General features: G+C 39.7%; 1 protein-coding gene across 1 annotated transcript in view; it reads right to left on the bottom strand.

The window, feature by feature from the left end:
- ARAP2 (ArfGAP with RhoGAP domain, ankyrin repeat and PH domain 2) overlaps nucleotides 1-17,638 on the bottom strand; it is a gene marked incomplete at its 3' end in the record, with an annotated part of 108,584 nt that overhangs the window by 23,561 nt on the left and 67,385 nt on the right. Inside the window, exons 10-15 of the mRNA XM_006088530.3 lie at nucleotides 16,335-16,450; nucleotides 13,544-13,743; nucleotides 10,160-10,245; nucleotides 9,217-9,399; nucleotides 7,174-7,348; nucleotides 6,582-6,716 (exon numbers count right to left, since the gene is read on the bottom strand). Of these exons, the coding sequence (XP_006088592.1) occupies nucleotides 6,582-6,716; nucleotides 7,174-7,348; nucleotides 9,217-9,399; nucleotides 10,160-10,245; nucleotides 13,544-13,743; nucleotides 16,335-16,450 (895 nt within the window). The remainder of the gene's footprint in view (nucleotides 1-6,581; nucleotides 6,717-7,173; nucleotides 7,349-9,216; nucleotides 9,400-10,159; nucleotides 10,246-13,543; nucleotides 13,744-16,334; nucleotides 16,451-17,638) is intronic.

Raw genomic sequence — 17,638 nt, 5'->3', positions numbered from 1 at the left:
ACCGGGCCTCATCCTCCGGAAATTCTGTTTCTTTGTTATCTTGTTGGGGCCACAACATTAGTAACAAAGAAACAGAATTTCCGGAGGAAGAGGCCCAGAAATCAGGATTTTAAAAAGATTCCCAGGTGATTCTAATGTGCAGCCAAGGTTGAGAACCACTGCCTTAGGCAGTTTGTAATCCAATCTAAGGGGAGCTGTCTGGAATAACAACCATCAGGTGGGCCCTTTCAGGTGAGAATCATTCACGGAGGGAAGCCACCCTCAGTCTGAAGCAAAAAGAAAAATTTCATAGGAAAACACAGCTTTTGAAATAGTCATTTATGACTGAAAAGGCATGTTTCTAAAGCAGCAAAAAATGCATTCTGAACTGCAGTCATCCCATAATTCTGGGAAGCCACAGGAAGGGGACAGTGCTGAAAGCTGATTTGGCCAGAGACTCAGGTTACACATGAAGTCGGGAAAGGGAAGCAAGATTGCAGGCTCAAGGCAGAGGCCAGGCCCCTGGAGCCTCACATGACAGGTGTTCAGGAGTTCGTGCCTTTCTCAGCAGACAAGTGGGAGCCCTTGGACAGTCTTAAATAAAAAGTGCCAAATACATGATGCATACAATAAATGTAAATGAGGAATCTAATTATGCAAATTTCAATGGGAAACAAATGACAGAGCTCTTTAAAAAGGTGAGTACAAACTCTTTTCCAGTTAGAAATTTGGGCTTAAGGAGATCTAGTTCTATTGCATTATCATCACTACTACCCTTGATTAGCTTCATTTTACTGGTATAAGGAAAACGGGCCGGAGGTCAGACAAGGGAGGCAGATATTACCTTTGAGGATTTATAATGACAAAGCTGGGATAGCAAATCTTGACATTCCTATTCATTTGGGAAGCAAGGAAAAGCTTTAACAAAATTATGTCGGATTGCATTGGTCTGTGTAGGCCAATTTGGACATGGTCTGCAGACTATGACCTTGAGAAATGTCGATACCATCCATGACACCTTGTTGGCTACAGAAGTAGTCTTACTCAAAGATATCCACCAGAAACAAAGCAGGAGCCACTCTCAATGAATAAACCCTAAAAATGTAAGCTGTTTAACGGATAAGAGGCCATGGGGACAGTGGTTGGACTGACTGGAGGGGCTGTTGACTCCTATTCTATCTTAATGTTTGACCAGGGAAGACAAACATTACTAGAATGTCCTCAAGCAGAGGTAAAGGACTCCGGAGGTGATCTATTGAAATGCGGCTGTGGAGTGATATGGATACCACAGTTTGACACCTGGGCTGTCACCTACAGCCAGAAGAACATATCTAAACTCAAGGGCCAACTGGAAACCGGAAGCAGCCCCTCTGCTGCTCCGCCTCCTCCTCACGGTCCCCTCATCACCACACTGACGTGCCATGCATTCTTCTACACACTTTATGTTCATTAACTCACTGAGTCCTAGAACAGGCCTCTTAGGTCATTCCTGTTATGACAAACCCCTTCCTTGTCTCCTGTAGACAGGCACAAAGCAGCCCATTGACTTTCCTCAGGTCACACAAGGGCTTAGCATCAGGGCTGGAGGTGAACCAGGCAGTCAGCTCGTGAAGCTATGGTCGTGATTACTTCACATGCTACCTCTCTGAGCCTGTTATACCACTGAAGCACATACGCCCATTTTTAATGTGTTAGGGTAGAGTGGAGGTCATACCTTCTAATACCTATGTGCACAATAAGGCTGAGATAATTCAGGTAAAACTATTATTTGTAGAAAGCATAAATAAGTCATCTCCTCATGAAGAATTTCCTAATCTGATTGTATTCAGCTTCTACTGAAACTAAGAATACACACTAGGTATAGTTTTCATTTTAAATAAATGTGTTTTAACCTTGAAGAAACTTTTAAAAACTACACAAGCTAGGCACTTAACAGATCATCAAAAATCGTCAATGCTAATCTATGAAATTAAATATAAGTAAATGATACAGTTTCTAATAGTAAACCCTATCAATGACTTTCTTTTTAGAAATCAAACACTGGCGCTGGCCAGTCTGGCTCAGTGGATAGAGCATTGGCCCGCAGACTGAAGGGCCCCAGGTTCGATTCCAGTCAAGGGCATGTACCTCAGTTGCAGGCTAGACTCTGGCCCTGGTCTGGGCATATGTGGGAGACAGCCAATCGATGTGTCTCTCTCACATCAATGTTTCTCTCTCTGTGTCTCTCCCTCTAAAGAGAGAATGTTCCTTCCACTTTCTCTCTCTAGAAATCAATGGAAAAACATCCTCAGGTGAGGATTTAAAAAAAAAGAAATCAAACATTGTGTCAACAAATCAAAGTAAGATGCTAAAAGGGAAAAATACGGTTGAGGGGAGAAAACAGAAAACAAAGGCAGGATGCTATTCTTCAGCTCTGTACTTAGGTTTAACAGGAGCTATCAATCTTTCTTTCCATGAACACTAAATTGAGAAGGAAAAGAAAAATACAGATCAGTCTTCATAACCAGAGGCTAGAAGAACTTCAAACCCTGAAAACCTGAGCTGACAGTTTGAAGCCTCCGTAACTCTCTGAAGGGCCGCATGCACTTTGTTCCCTGGCTTTTCCTTGGTTTTTAATCATTTTGCCCCATGGTGTCCGGACAAGCACTGATGGAGTGGTGCGGCACAGGTGCTTGCCATTCAGAGGCCAAGGTGGCAACCACACTTTAATCTCTAAATCTTTCCGAATAATTCATTTTTCCATAAAGCTGGCGCTCAATAGGAGTAACACCACTACAGGATCCTGAGGGCAAATCGAGAAAGGAAAAAACAAAAACACCAGAACTTTCTGCTTCTTGGTAGTTCGACTTTTTCTTCTTCATTCTTTTTTATTTTTATTTTTATTGATTAAGGTATTACATATGTGTCCTTATCCTCCCATTTCTTCTTCATTCTTAAGTAGGCTCTTTCTGAACAAAATATGCTTTTTTGCCAGCAATGATACATGTTTGTACACAGGGGAAAAACAAAACATTAACAAGTCACTTACACTTTTACACTGGTAGTACTGTGACCAGAGAAATGGTCATTTATTGGACAAGTAGCTATCACATGATTACTATGTGTTGACACAGTTTTAGGCACCAAAGATTTGATAATCCCAAATAAACCAGAAAATGCTGATGCTTCATTGGGCTTTCACTCCAGAGGGAAAGAGAAACAAATCAATGAAGGAGAATCACCTTCATGCGCTAAGTGCTACGATGGAAATAAGTGGCAGACTATAAAAGGAAGAGCTGGCAGTGGGCACAAACTTTAGCAACGTGCCAAGTGGCCTCCCTGAGTAGGTGGCACTGAATTGATCCCTGAAAGAGGACAAGGAGCCAAAATGGGGAGGGGCCTCCTTGCAGAGTAAACAGCAATTGCAAAGGGGGGCAGAAAAGAACAGGCATGTTGTAGAAACAGACAGGAAACCAGTATGGCCAGGCATGATGCAGCAAAGGAAGGAATATATTCTGGGATGGGAAGCTGCTAAATGTACTTGAACAATGGAAGTACATGATCTGCTTTACATTTTTAATAAACATTGAGTCTGCTTTTTGGAGAATGGTTTGGAAGGAACTAGAATAGGTATTGGCAGACAAATAGGGAGGCTTTAACAGCCCAGGGAGGGCATGATGGTGCCGGGCTAGGCTCTGAGGGGAGATGGAGAGTAGCCAACTGATTCATAACCCATTTTGAGTTTGAAATGATAGACCTTGCCGAAATATTGGATAGAAGAAAAGAAGATGATCAAAGAATACCCTGCCAGGAGATTATATCCAATACAATAATTTCTGTGTGTTACATAGCCAAAGTATAAAAGTTCAATTTCATATTATTTAAAAGAGATTGTTCCAAAATGAGAAAACATCCCTAATTAAATTGAACAGAGAATGCACTAGTTTCTATTTTTTAAATTTTAACCAAAAAAATCTATAGTTAATTTTAAAAGATAAAAGGAAACAAGGATTTAGTTAAAGTTTAAAACATCAGTCCTCAAGTGATTAAGAAAAAAATCAAACCATATTTCAAGGAAGTCTATAAATAGTATAACCACAATTGTCAAAAAATAACTAATCTTATTTTTAGCCTGCAGGGTGCTCATGCTTTATTGAAAAGCTTCAGGAAGAAAGTCTTCTATTTCAAGTTCCTATTTCATCCTCCTACAATGGTTTGAAGAGTTAAGTCTAGGACAGGGGTTGGCAAACTTTTTGACTCGAGGGCCACAATGGGTTCTTAAACTGGACCGGAGGGCCGGAACAAAAGCATGGATGGGGTGTTTGTGTGAACTAATATAAATTCAAAGTAAACATCATTACATAAAAGGGTACGGTCTTTTTTTTTTTAGTTTTATTCATTTCAAACGGGCCGGATCCGGCCCGCGGACTGGTCTAGGATCTCCTACTATTTAGATGAAACATTCTAGAAAACTTGTAAACTTATTTGCAAGTACATTAATTGTCTTATTACTCAATTATTACTTATTATTTAACTAGAGGCCTGGTGCATGAAAATTCATGCACTGGGGGGGTGTCTCTCAGCCCGGCCTGCCCCCCCTCACAGTCCAGGAGCCCTCAGGGGATGTCCTCCTCTGCAGGAGGTGACTGGGCAGATCAGGGGAAGGTACCGCCTCCCTCACCCTGCTCTGCTGCCAGCTCTAGGCCCTCACTTCTTAGCGCTGGCCCCACCCCCCCACCCACTGCTGGGTGGGGCGTGATCTGGGACCAGGCCAGCTGGGGGAGGGGCTGTGGGAGGTTGAGGCACAGCAGGTCATACCCCGTCCAGCCTCTGTGCAGGCGTGGCACTGGGCCCAGGTCTGTGCTGCTGCCTCTGTGCCTGCCTCTGTGGAAGGGGCAGCACTGGGACCTGGACCGCACAGCCCCTCTCCCACTGCCTCTGTGGAAGGGGCCTTGGCGCTGGACCGGCCCACGCTGAGGCCTCTCCAGCGCCGCCTCTGCTAAAGGGGCTGTGGAACCGCCTTCCTCCGCTCCCACGGCCACGACCTCTCCTGCAGAGCTGCCTTCCTCAGCTCCAGCTGCTGTGGCTTTGTCAGGAAGGACGTCCAGATGGGCGTCTGGTCTAATTAGCATATTACCCTTTTATTAGTATAGATAACTGCTGTAGTCAATTCACAGATCAATTAGCATATTACCCTTTTATTAGTATAGATAACTGCTGTAGTCAATTCACAGATCATTCAGGTACTTTCTCCTTTCTGTTCAGTCAACTTTGGACTATTTAAGGGTTAAACGCTGGTAAGGAGGAACAGAAGGTGAGAAAATGTCTGTGAAATTCATCGTTCATAACTGAGTTAGGGTGAGTTAAGGAAGACATTAAAAACCAATTGTTGAAAGAAGCAAAAACATCTAAATTCAAAGAATAAAAATGCCGTGCCACTGGCCAAAGTGCTACAATAACAATTATAACACAGCTCAGATGGAAAACACTGCTTCGTGCTGAATTCCTCCATTTTTTCTGTGCAAATCAGCATAATATCAGCTGTCTTACCGAGTTTTTGTGAGGATTACAATTAATGTATGTAAATACCTAAAGCCTTACTAAAGGGCTGCTACTGTTTTCAGAAAAACCTAATGAAGTCCAGTTAATCCCAGTAGAATTCTGCTTGGGGAAATACTTTTTTGGAAATAAAGCATTTACACTGAAATAATCACTTCAAGTGCACAAGAACCCAGATGAACACTTTAAAGTGAGTTCTTCATCCTACTGTTCCTTTGCTGGAGTAACAGAGCTGGGTCACAGCACCCAGGGAACGAATGCCAGGCTCAGAGCCTCAGGACGCCCACCGTCACTGGGCCTGTGGAGCTTAATCTCTTAAATTCTCTTTGTTCCAGGAAGACAGAGCTCATAGTTTCCTGCTATCTTTCTAAAATTAGTTCAAATATTTGTCACAGGAGCATGAGGCCTGTGTCTGTTTCATTTTGGTATTTCTAATGCCTGCCTAGCACACGCCTGACACAAGGAGCTGATGAATAACTGCCTACAGGGCCTCGGCTCAGGTAATTCCCAAACCTAGAATATAGGTTGCTGAATCAAATCAATTACCATCAGTATTTGGAAATCATGCTTAAGCTTTATTTTATACACACACACACACACACACACACACACACAGTCCACCAGAACAAACTGAACTACCTAATATTACTTAGTATGCTGATAAAATAAGCACTGAAACTTGTCACTTCTTCCTCTGTGTTCACATTTACCTATATTATCTCCCCAGTTAGGGTGTCTGTCCCTAAGGGAAGGGGCTGAGTTTCACATTTCTTTGGGACAACCTTTAAGACCTGAAACAGAATTGGTTGGCCCTGCGGTAGACATCAGTGAATTCTGTTGCGAATTCCCTCAGCATCCCAACCCAGTGGTAAATCCCTGTTGCAGCTCATGAAATATTATCTGTGCCTGGAAGCATTTATAAATCCTAAAAAAACATATTTTTTCTACCACAAGATCAAATCTAATATCTTCAGGGGAAAAAATATCAAAATGTAAACCTAATTGTTTCGATAATGAAAGACAGTTTTATCGGTAACCAAATCTAAAAGGAGCAGGAAAGGTACCTTCCAGCAGTTTTTTCTCTGCAGGGAGTTTGGAAGCAGCAGAAGGAGCCTGGTACAAAAAGTCACAGAGGAACGTGCACTGGGCGGACTCTTGACTTAATCCACCTTCGAAATGAACGTCGTGTTGAGGAAAATCTGGAGAAATTACAGAAATAATGCATTTGACATCTAAAATGTAAACAACTTTCCCTTTGCTTATGAATATGTAGGTGAGGTTTGAGCTAGAAGAAAAACTACTTCAAATATACCACAGAATAAATACACAGAAATATTTATTTTACTTTGCATAAAACTTGCAAAAATAAGCACTTACGTTGTGTTTATTATTCATATATGAAAATCGGATTTGATTTTGGTGGAAATGATAATGTAGGATTAACTGTTTTAATCTTCCATTTGTAAGATTAGAGAAACGTCAAAGATTTCCTAGACTTTTTCTTAAAATGTACTCTGACGCATCTTCCATCTTTTTGGTAGTTATATTTTTCTTCATTCTGATGGCTTTTCTTATTTGAGAAATAAATAGATATGGGTTTCTGTCCATTTAGGGACACATCAGAAGAAACCAGGCTAATGAAGGGATGGGGCTCACCTGAGAACTTGTTGTGGTAGAGAAATTCCATTTGCAGACTCTGCCCAGCCTTCTTGGCCAGCTGGTAGGGGGTGCTGTGCACGGGGTCTCCGGTTGCACACATGACGTCTGCTCCACTGAAGAGCAAAGCCATTGTTTCCAGAACATCCGATTTCACCACAGCAGCACACAGAGCCTGGCCATTGAAAGAAAATGTAACTCTTAAAGGAAGAAAATGCAATTCTAGCTATTAAAATGAGTGAAAGTCTGTCCATTTACGATATGAAGTTTGTATTCCTTCTTAACTAAGAAATATAATTATACGTGTGCCCTGAATTAAACAATAGGCACACAAGGCCTGCTTTGCATGAATTTAAATCATAACCCAAGACCTCCAAGCTTCAATTCATTGTTTTGTAGCTGTGATGTTCCAAACCTTCTAATCCAGAATATTTGCTCTGGAAGACACTTTTTGTACTTACATACAATGATAATGACTGATGCTCAGAAAATTCTAAATGTTTCAAATGTAATAATGAGGTATCCACTGAATGTTTTGTCATATTAATGTATGTATGCATTTGTATGTGTATGTATGTATGTATGTATGTATGTAATTTCCAGCCTAATTGGGATCTGTATATTTGTTCTATTATTGTTGTGTTGTGGTAATTTGAAAGATGAGCTCCAATTCCGAATCTTTCCCTTTGGGGGAGGGGTAATGTGGCGAGCAGGAGCAGTAAACAGACACAATAAAACATTGTGGACCTATATTAATAAGCAACCTTTACATCTCTTCTCATCCTCTCTTCCTGCTTCCTCACTTTATTGGCTTCCCATTTTCTTCCAAACCCTCTGATTTTGCACCCTGATTCCATCTGACTTCAGCCTCAGGTTCACTATTTACCTTCTCTCTGACGTGGTGCATCTGGACAGATCACTAATTAATTTGCCCTCCACACTGCAACCTCAGGATAATCGCTCATTAGCTATCCCAATGGGCAGCTCAGAGTGTGCAGCCAAGGAGTCTCAGAATGTATTCACAGTTCCTGTCTACTAGTTAAAAAGTGCTTCTCTTTTCCACCATGGTCTAGCTGACGTCCAGAATTTCCTTCACTTCAGAATCAAGGACACATACAACTCAACTTTTAAAAATCTGATTCAGTAATGGGCATAGAAACAAATTAGACAGTTTTCCAAAGAAGACATCCAAATGGCCAACAGGTACATGAAAGGATGTTCAACATCACTAATCATCAGGGAAATGTAAATGAAAACCACAATGAGATATCGCCTCACACCTGTCAGAATGGCTATGTTGGAGAAGACAAGAAATAACAAGTGCTGATGGGGATGTGGAGAAAAGGGAACCCTTGTGCACTGCTGGTGGGAATACAATTTAGTTCAGCCACATTGGAAAACAGCATCAATATTCCTCAAAAGACTTAAAAATACAGTTATCATAGGATACAGCAACCCCACTTGTGAAAAAAAAATATATATATGAAATAAAAACAGAATATTGAAAAGATATCATCATTCTGATGTTCATTGCAGCATTATTTTTCACAATAGCCAAGATATGGAAACAACCCAAGTGTCCCTCATTAAATGAGTAAAGATCAAGTGGGTAGCATAAAATGGTCACAAAAGACCTGGAATCACTCAGCCAAAAGCAAGTGACAGTTCAAATCAACAGCACTAAGCAAAGCATTGCTTGTACCAATAAATGAAGTAACTAATGCTAATTCTGGTGACAGCAAGTCAGCAATGTATGAGCTGAAGCGTGTCCTGTCCCTAAAATAGGGAAAGTTGACAGGGGTTTAAGAATAATGGGATATGCCTACGTTAGCTGAAATCTTGTGGAGAGTTTATCTGCCATTGATGACAACTCTTAAGAGAAACAATGAGAAACCATGGATAAAGTCTCACAAAAGGAAATAAAATGAGATTGTGCAATAATTTCATCAAATAGCAAAATATTTTTTATTTCTTTCCAAAATCCTTGGCACATACTTAATAAGATACTAAAATGCATGTCTATTGTTATGTTTTATTGGATACCTTATTTAATTCCTCCTTGGTGAGAGATGCCAAAAGGGTTTTTCTGAATCTCCCTTCTTTGTACTTCTGGGTAATGAAGCTTTTTCTCTTTTCTACAGGCGCGTCCATGTGTAATTCTTCATCTTTTTGAAGGTTACCAGCCCAAAAGTCATTTGCTCTTTTGTTTCCAATGACAATAAAAAGCTGAATTATCAAAAAATTATAAGATATATCAGTTCCTAAAATATTACTTAAATCTGCAGAAAACTGACTCACATGATAAATGAAAGCATAACTTAGTATAAAATATGCAAAAACACAGGAAAGATTTAACTTTTTCAGGAAGATGGAGTGTGAAAGCAGACACGATTTCTATTTTAAATACAGTCTAGCTGCTCTTAATAACAGTGGAAGATTAGCGAGGAAGGAAATTGCAAGCCACACAAATTGCAGCCAAAGCATGATTATTTTTTGAAGCTCACATTGAGACAGATTCATTTAAAATGGCTGAGTAGGTGGACTAACGTGGCTGAGAGTGGTGCTGAAACGGAGCAGAAAATGGAATTGGGAGACAGCAAGTTAGACATAATCGCAGTTAATGACACAGCATGGCCAAGATAAAGAATGGCAAATTTTGCCCAATGTTTTCATCACTTTTCTAATATTACATCCATGCTGGGTTAAAAAGAAAGTAAATTCTGGGTAAACGACAGAGCTGCCAAGCTCTTAAAAATAGTTATTACAATTAAAGCTCCTTGTACTTCTTTATCTTTAAAATAACTATTCATTTAGGAAGCATTATGAAAGTTAAAGTAGAAAGTTGCTACTATCAAAGAAGCTATAAGCCATTACTCTACTGTGGTGAGAAGTTGCTCAAGGAGTTCCTAACATAAGCTCCTAACGGGCATCTCTCCTCCCAGACCTCTGCTCACCACCACCACCACCACAGTAAGACCGGACTTACCTCGATGAGTTCATTACTCCAAATGCTTGCATCCATTTTTAGACTTCTAACCTTGGAATCTTTTGGTCCTAAAGATCTATGTTGTCCTAAAGTCAAAAAACAGTTGCATTCTATTTTAATTCATATGCAAATGTATTTACCTTTTTAAAACAGTGTTTATGTGTGCATGGATGTTTGTGTTTATATATTTTTTTTCAACTGAAAATACACTGATGTCTATTTCCACCCAGGAGTAGTGATGGTGTTTATACAGAAATCATAACCAACCACAGTGAAGTTAACAGTAATCACCTTCATCACCATCTTGTACTGGCATAAAACGATACTCTTAAAGGTGTGTATCGATGTGTATGTGCATGTGTGTCCATATGTGTGCATGCACGCATGTATGTATACCCATACATATATAATTTTTGCATCGTTTGGTAATTAATTAGAAATAGTCACTGAAAATATTTTATAATGGGTCTGTGTAAATTACATGTATATGAAAACAGTTATTATCCCATTATTCTAAAAAAAAAACTAGCTACAACTTTAATAAATGGGTACTTAATCTTCAATGGAGTCTTTAAAAAAAATATATATATACTATATATATATATATATATATATATTAATTTCAGAGAGGAAAGGTGAGGGAGAGAGAGAAAGAAACATCAATGATGAGAGAGAATCATCTATCAGCTGCCTCCCACACACCCCACGCTAGCGATCAAGCCCACAACCGGATATGTACCTTGACCAGGAACTGAACTGTGACCTCCTGGTTCAAAGGCCTACACTCAAACACTTAGCCACTCCGAGCTTAAGTGGATTCTTTATTCTACTATTGTATGCGTGGTAGAGAGTAACAGCCCAGCATTCTACTATTATCAGTTCAATTCTGCCGTATAAATCAACATTCAGTCGTTACCAACAAAGTCATGTTCAGATGCTTTATTGTCTAAACTCCCGAGAAGGAAAAAGGTACATAAGACATTACCTTTGATCTTAAGAACTTTCTTCCTTAAAGCATGAAAGAGTTCCTCTCTCTACCTTAAAAAGGTTCCTCTCCTCTGGTCTTTGAGATAGAAACTACTGAGAACACAAAGCCCTAGAACTCCCAGGGCAGGAATTTGCACAGGTTTGCATTTATAAAGAACACCTAAAAGCAACTGTGGTCAAACTGAGAACCAAGTAGGAAGAACTGGACAGAGTAGCCTAGACAAGAAATGACAGAATCTGAGTTAAGGCAACAGGAAGAGAAACAAAGTGGAGGGCAGATTTAGAAATACTGCAAAGATGAAACTGATGGACCCAGTGTCCTGAGAGGACAGGGGAAGGGTCAGGAGGATGGCTGGGATTTTAAGCTTTACTATAGGTGGGCAGGACTGTTCCGACCAGGACTTGGAATATAGGAGAAAGTGCAGTTTTATATAATGAGCTGGCCACCAATGAGAGCTCCATTTTTAACATGTTATTTTTTGAGGGATCTTGGGCAAACCTAAGAAGAGGTTCTAGTAGGTAGATATAAGAGTGTTGGTTTCTAACAGTCATCTGCATAAAAATGAGTGCTGAATTCCAATGATTAAAAATCGCCCCTCAGGAACATCCAGTGGAAGACAGCAGAGCATGAAACCCCAGGGAAACACCTATTTCAGGAGCAGGCAGAGGAAAAGCAGCCCGAGAAAGGATGAGCAGAGTAGAAAGAGCACACGAGGAAATGGTCTCCTGGAAGCTGAGGGAGGATGGGAAGTCTTAAAGGGTCAGATTGTTAAATATCGCAGAAGACAATAAAGACTGGAGCTGACCACACAGACATGGAGAGGTAGAATACATTGGTAAATGTGGGGAGAATAATTTTACTGAGTAGAGAGAAAAGAAGACTGATTAGAGATGCTAAAGAAAAACTAGGAAGTTAAGGATATGAAGAAAACCCTTGCAGATGACTACTCTTGAAAGCATTTGTCTATTAAAGAAAAAAGGGACACAGATTGGTACACAGAAGGGAATGGTTACATTTTCAGGAAGCTGGTGTTAACAGGACAGACTAAGGCTGGTTTATATACTGAAACAAAAGGAACCATAGTTGAACAGCTACATAGAGAGTGAGAAGAAAGGAAAGAAAGGGAGCATAGGTAGAAAGAACAGCCTTGGACAACACAAAGGCTATGTCTACCTGAGACTGGAAAGGAACATCTGCAAAGTAGAGGGGGATTAATGGATGCTCTTTGTTGCTGCTATTGATGTTGTTAATCAGCTGTTTGGGAAATCTATCCTGTGGTGATGAGAAATGTGGTAGCACTGAGAGTATTAAGAGTTTAAAGCAGCCCTGACTGGTTTGGCTCAGTGGATAGAGTGTCAGCCTAAGGACTGAAGGGTCCCGGGTTCTATTCCAGTCAAGGTCATGTACCTTGGTTGCGGGCACATCCCCAGTGGGGAGTGTGCAGGAGGCAGCTGATCGATGTTTCTAACTCTCTATCCCTCTCCCTTCCTCTCTGTAAAAAATCAATAAAATATATTAAAGAAACTATTTTAATAAAAAAAAAAAGAGTTTAAAGCAACTGTTCTTATCTTGGCTCCAACTGACTTAGGTGCTTCTCCTCCATGTCACTCAATGAGACCTGTACTCTACTCTTGCCCTCATCCTCCTCTATTATAATCACTATTGATCTGCTGCTGCAGGAAAGCCCATGCCTTCTACATCTTTTTAATTCCTAGGCCAGCACAGTACCTGGGAGAGCAAAAAGATGCATTAAAGTTTGGGTTGGGGCTAACTTTCTCCAAGATCTCCATGGTTTCACACCTAAGCTGGGGTCCACTGCCTGCACTCACTTGGACAACTGTCTGAGCTCCCAATGCAGTGAACTAGTAGACAGTCTGTAGGGTGTAAGGCCACAACAGGAAAACTAGTCATGGCACTGGTTACTTTCATAACTCTCACTACACTTGGAAAATGCTTCTGTATAAAAATTCTCCCTAGAAGAGGTACCAGACCTGATATACCAGTTTAGAGCTCTGAACAACGTTGATGTGACAAACAGGATTGATAAAAGATGACCGAAGGAAAAAGGACAAACCATACAAAGAGCAAGTGTGTTCAGCATGTGTTCTGGAACACATTCACCTAAAATCTAAAAATGTCGACGCTCTCTTTTTACAATCCATACATGGACCAGTAGGCACACAAAAATGATTACATGCTTAAAAATCAATTTTGATACCTAAGCCATGCATAAGAGAAACTTAGAATTGCATTTCTAAAATTGATTTAAATGTAATAAGCTTTCTCTGTTTTTATTTTCCACAACCATTAGCCGGGACACATTATATATGACAATAAAGAGCCTTCAGTGCCAATCTGCCCCCAGACAGTGATGAGCATAACTTATCACTAATTACCTGCACACTTCTTGCAGATGACGACGCAGAGATTGATGGATGCCCAGTCCGGATCTGGGGCTTTGCAATCTGCACAGCTCCTGTTGGACTCATTGAACCAAATCTTCTCAGCTACTTCATAATCAGAGAGAGTTTCTGCTATCGATTGCTGCACAGCTTCAATCCACTCTTGTTTCTCCTTTTCAGACTCGGCTACAAAGCTGAAACAATTAACGTTTCTGCATTATTGATCTCCCTGGTAAAGGCCAATTAAGCGGTATGTTCGGTTTGCATATTCATTTCACTCACACATTACACAGCAGCTGAAAAATATGCCTTCCAGGCAGTTGGATAGTCTCTTCTGTCAATCATCTAATTTAGAAATCTATTTATTTTCTTTAATTTTTCACATTGCTTATGACTTCATTTATGTATGTTGAAGCAAAATTAACGTGTATATTTTTCTGACCAGGATATAAAAATTGCCCTTTTAGGTCAAGAGATTAAATGAGAAGCCCTGTTTCCTAAGTAGTGGTTGTATAATAATCAACGTAAGACTGTCAGAGTTTCAGATCTATAGGGTTACTTCCCCAAGAAAGAATGCCAGGGTAGTCTGAAACTAAACTACAAAAATACCCACCAGAAAGTTTAATTTTTTTAGTACTAAAAATAGATTATTTTGTCATTCAAAGAATGTACAGATGGCTTTAAGAAAATGAGAAATCAAAAGTTTTAGTGATTACTATTCAACAGAATTCTAACTCATTTTTAGCCATGTTTTGATTTATTCTAAATCTTAGTGTTTGTTGGGTGCCTCAGTAAACGAATAAAAACATTAAAGATCAGTTTCTTAAACTCCTTTAAGAAATATTTACTGAGTACCTATCGTGTGCCCAGAAATGTGCCATACTCAATCACCCACAGAACAATGCTTTCATTACAATTTTCTGTTCTGAAGAAAAAAATGCTTTGAAATACAATGAAAATATAGACGACTAGCATAAGTTACACAATCAGGAAAAAAAACTGAGTGGCCTGTGTGGATTTTTGTTGACGTTCTTTATGATACCCTCATCACTATAATAGTTACACATTTCTTAGTGGTTTCTCTTTCTATATAGATATTGGTCACAGCCAATATGGTTCTATGGAAAACAGATATTTGGTCTTTACTGGTATATAGCTCTAAAACCATTGGAATGATAAAAGTGTTTTATACGCTAATATGATAACTTGTGGCTGGGAGTCTAGACTGGAGCTGGACACCAAAAATACCAACGTTTGATTAGCTCTGGAACTTTCAACCAGCCCCACCCCCTGACCTCTGGGAAGGAGGAAGGACTTGTGACTGAGTTACTCACCAATGGCCAAAGATTTGATCACTCATACCTTTGGAATGGAAGCTCCATAAAAACCCCTAAACAACAAGGTTCTGAGGAGGGTGGTACATCCAGAGAGGGCACAGAAGCTCTGTACCACTAATCCCTTGTGCCTGCCCTATGCAGCTCACCCATCTGGCCTTTCCAGGGTTGTATTCCTTATAATAAACTGGTAATTGTAATTAAACTGTTTCCCTGAGTTCTGTGAACAATGCTAGCAGTTTATCAAACCTGAGGGAAAGGGAGTCAAGGGAACCCCATTTTATAGTCAATGTGCACAGAAGTGTGGGTACCCAGGGACCCAATACTTGCAACTGGTATCTGGAGGACAGTCTTGTGGGACTGAGCCATAAGCCTGTGGGGTCTGATGCTCACTCTGGTATGGCAGAATAGAACTGAATTGTAGAACACACGATTGGAGTCCAGAGAGTTGGAGAATTGATTGGTAAGAGGAAAACCCCACAGATTTGGTGTCAGAGTGTTGTGAGTAAAAGCAGCTCAGTCAATGTCTACATTTTCAGCGGAAGCATGAATCTGCATATGTGAAAATAAAGCTTATTATTCCTTACGTCTTTTGATTGTTGCTAAAATTTGAGCCAGCAGACATATTTTGACAGGTAAATTGAGTACTAGACTTGGTTGTATTTTTGAAATTGATAAGTAATTGTTAGTCCTTAAATAACTTTTGACAATTGCCTCTGACCTTTATACTACCCTGTGGTAGGTTGATTATTTGTGACAAATGAATTAATGTGGTTGAACTCAGCAGACACTGACTTAGGCCTCTTCTGTGTACTAAAGCTAGGGAGTCATTATAGAGTATTCTGACACATATAAAGAACATATATTGAGTTTTGTGTTTCACTGTGATAATGAATAATTACTAGAATACCATAATACAAGATATATAACAAAGCACTAAAATATTTGATCAGTAAATGCTAGGAGATCCAATAAACCCAGCATCATTTTAAACTCGAGCTCCTTTTAGGAAATCATTACAGAACATTTATAATTAGGGGCTGATCTTAAAGGAGGGACTATACTTGATTAGGCTAAAAGAAGGTAAACAACAACACAGCCTAAAGACAACGTAATATTCCCCTTTTACTTTATTCCTTCAAAATGTGAAGTACGTTTTCACATATTTGTTGATAACAAAAATGTAACATACTAAGTCCACTAAGACAAAGATGTTTTAAGAAAAGAAACAACTCAAATTTCATGAAATTAGTATCTGCAGGTCTTGTGATTATTCAAATCACTTTCACAGGTGCTTACAGAGACTGGCTAAGAAATTAAACAGAATGCAAAGTAAAAACATTGTTTTACTAAATGTCCTGCAAGAAATAAAATTGCCACCTGCAATGTGAAGTGGCTCCCCAAAGCTGCCCTGCAGTAGTACAGGCACAACATGTTTAAGTACAGCTTACCTAAAACTCTTATAGGGCGTGATTATCTCAAAAGATTGTTTCATAGTCCGGTCCACTTGCTTTACATTGGCTACATTCATCGGGATTATGGTAATACCAAATCCACCCTTAAAATCCTAGTTTGAAGAAAAATATAAAAAAATGATTAAAACAAAAATATGAATTTCAAAAGTACAATTACATTCTCAAATGAAAACACAACACATCTTACTAAATTTGACTACACACATATGAATGGAATTAAACAATTCATTAAAAAATGCATTGAATAGTTTTATTTTAGGTAGTCACTTTCAGTACCTGATAACAAGGTCCCTTCTAAGCTTAACAATTGGCTATTAGTCAAGTATGGGTTTCTTTCACATGAAACATCAGTTGAGTAGGACATAGGACATAGATTTTTGAGCTACACACACCTGGCTTTATTACCAAGTACCCAGCTGTTTTCTAGGTGGGGGAGCCAAATGACACTGTGAGGTTGCTATAATTGCTATTTATATAAAAAGAAGGGGAGGTCAAGGCACAGAAAGATAGTTACATGGAAAGTGCAGTTGTCTGTGGTAGAAAGAGGCTGAAACCCAAGCCATCTCTTTGCTCTTCCTTTGTGCTACTGTATGTCACCTCTGTCCTGTCATATTGTTTCTCATTTACTCTCAAACGAATGCATTACTTATTTTACAATTTTATCTCATTTCCAACATTTTAGTACATTCCCCTTTCTTCAGTCAGATTCTGAAGAAGCTCTTCCATTGCTATTTTGGTTTGAAAACTGACTTTTGTTCAACACGTATGGCCACTATGCTTGGTATGTCTCACCAGGATTAGAAATTGTTCAAAAAGCTACACAAGTCTGCATTTTAAAAACATTAAAGGTTGCAATATATTGTCTAGTCAGAAGGGCTTGGGAATGTATCAAATAAGCTCAACACGTTAAAAATATAATTAATCTGTACCCCGAGAAAATAAAGTATCTATGTGAACAGATGCAGAATAGCTGTGAATTGAATTCCTAAATTAAATTATGGCTGGGAAAAGGAGCCATAATAAAGGCACACTGCAAAAAAACACCGGCTCACTCCCAATAAGGGCACTTCCGGCAGAGACTGTGAAAGTAACAATGCGTGGGCCTTCTTCCCTTGGTCCCTCCTGCTACACGGGTCAACAGTAAAAGCCCTCGTTTCCCATTTTGCTTGCAGGTGGGAGGGGCCATATCTCACAGTTCTAGTCAATAAAATATACATAATTCCTGGCTTGGAGCAGGAAGGTGGAGGGAAAAGCTTGCCTTTCCATCTTCCTGGGAAATA

The sequence above is a fragment of the Myotis lucifugus genome, unplaced genomic scaffold (assembly GCF_000147115.1).
Source record: "Myotis lucifugus unplaced genomic scaffold, Myoluc2.0 scaffold_48, whole genome shotgun sequence".
NCBI classification, from domain to species: domain Eukaryota; kingdom Metazoa; phylum Chordata; class Mammalia; order Chiroptera; family Vespertilionidae; genus Myotis; species Myotis lucifugus.
The sequence above is the reverse complement of the archived record's forward strand: the minus strand, read 5'-3'. Positions and strand labels throughout refer to the sequence as shown.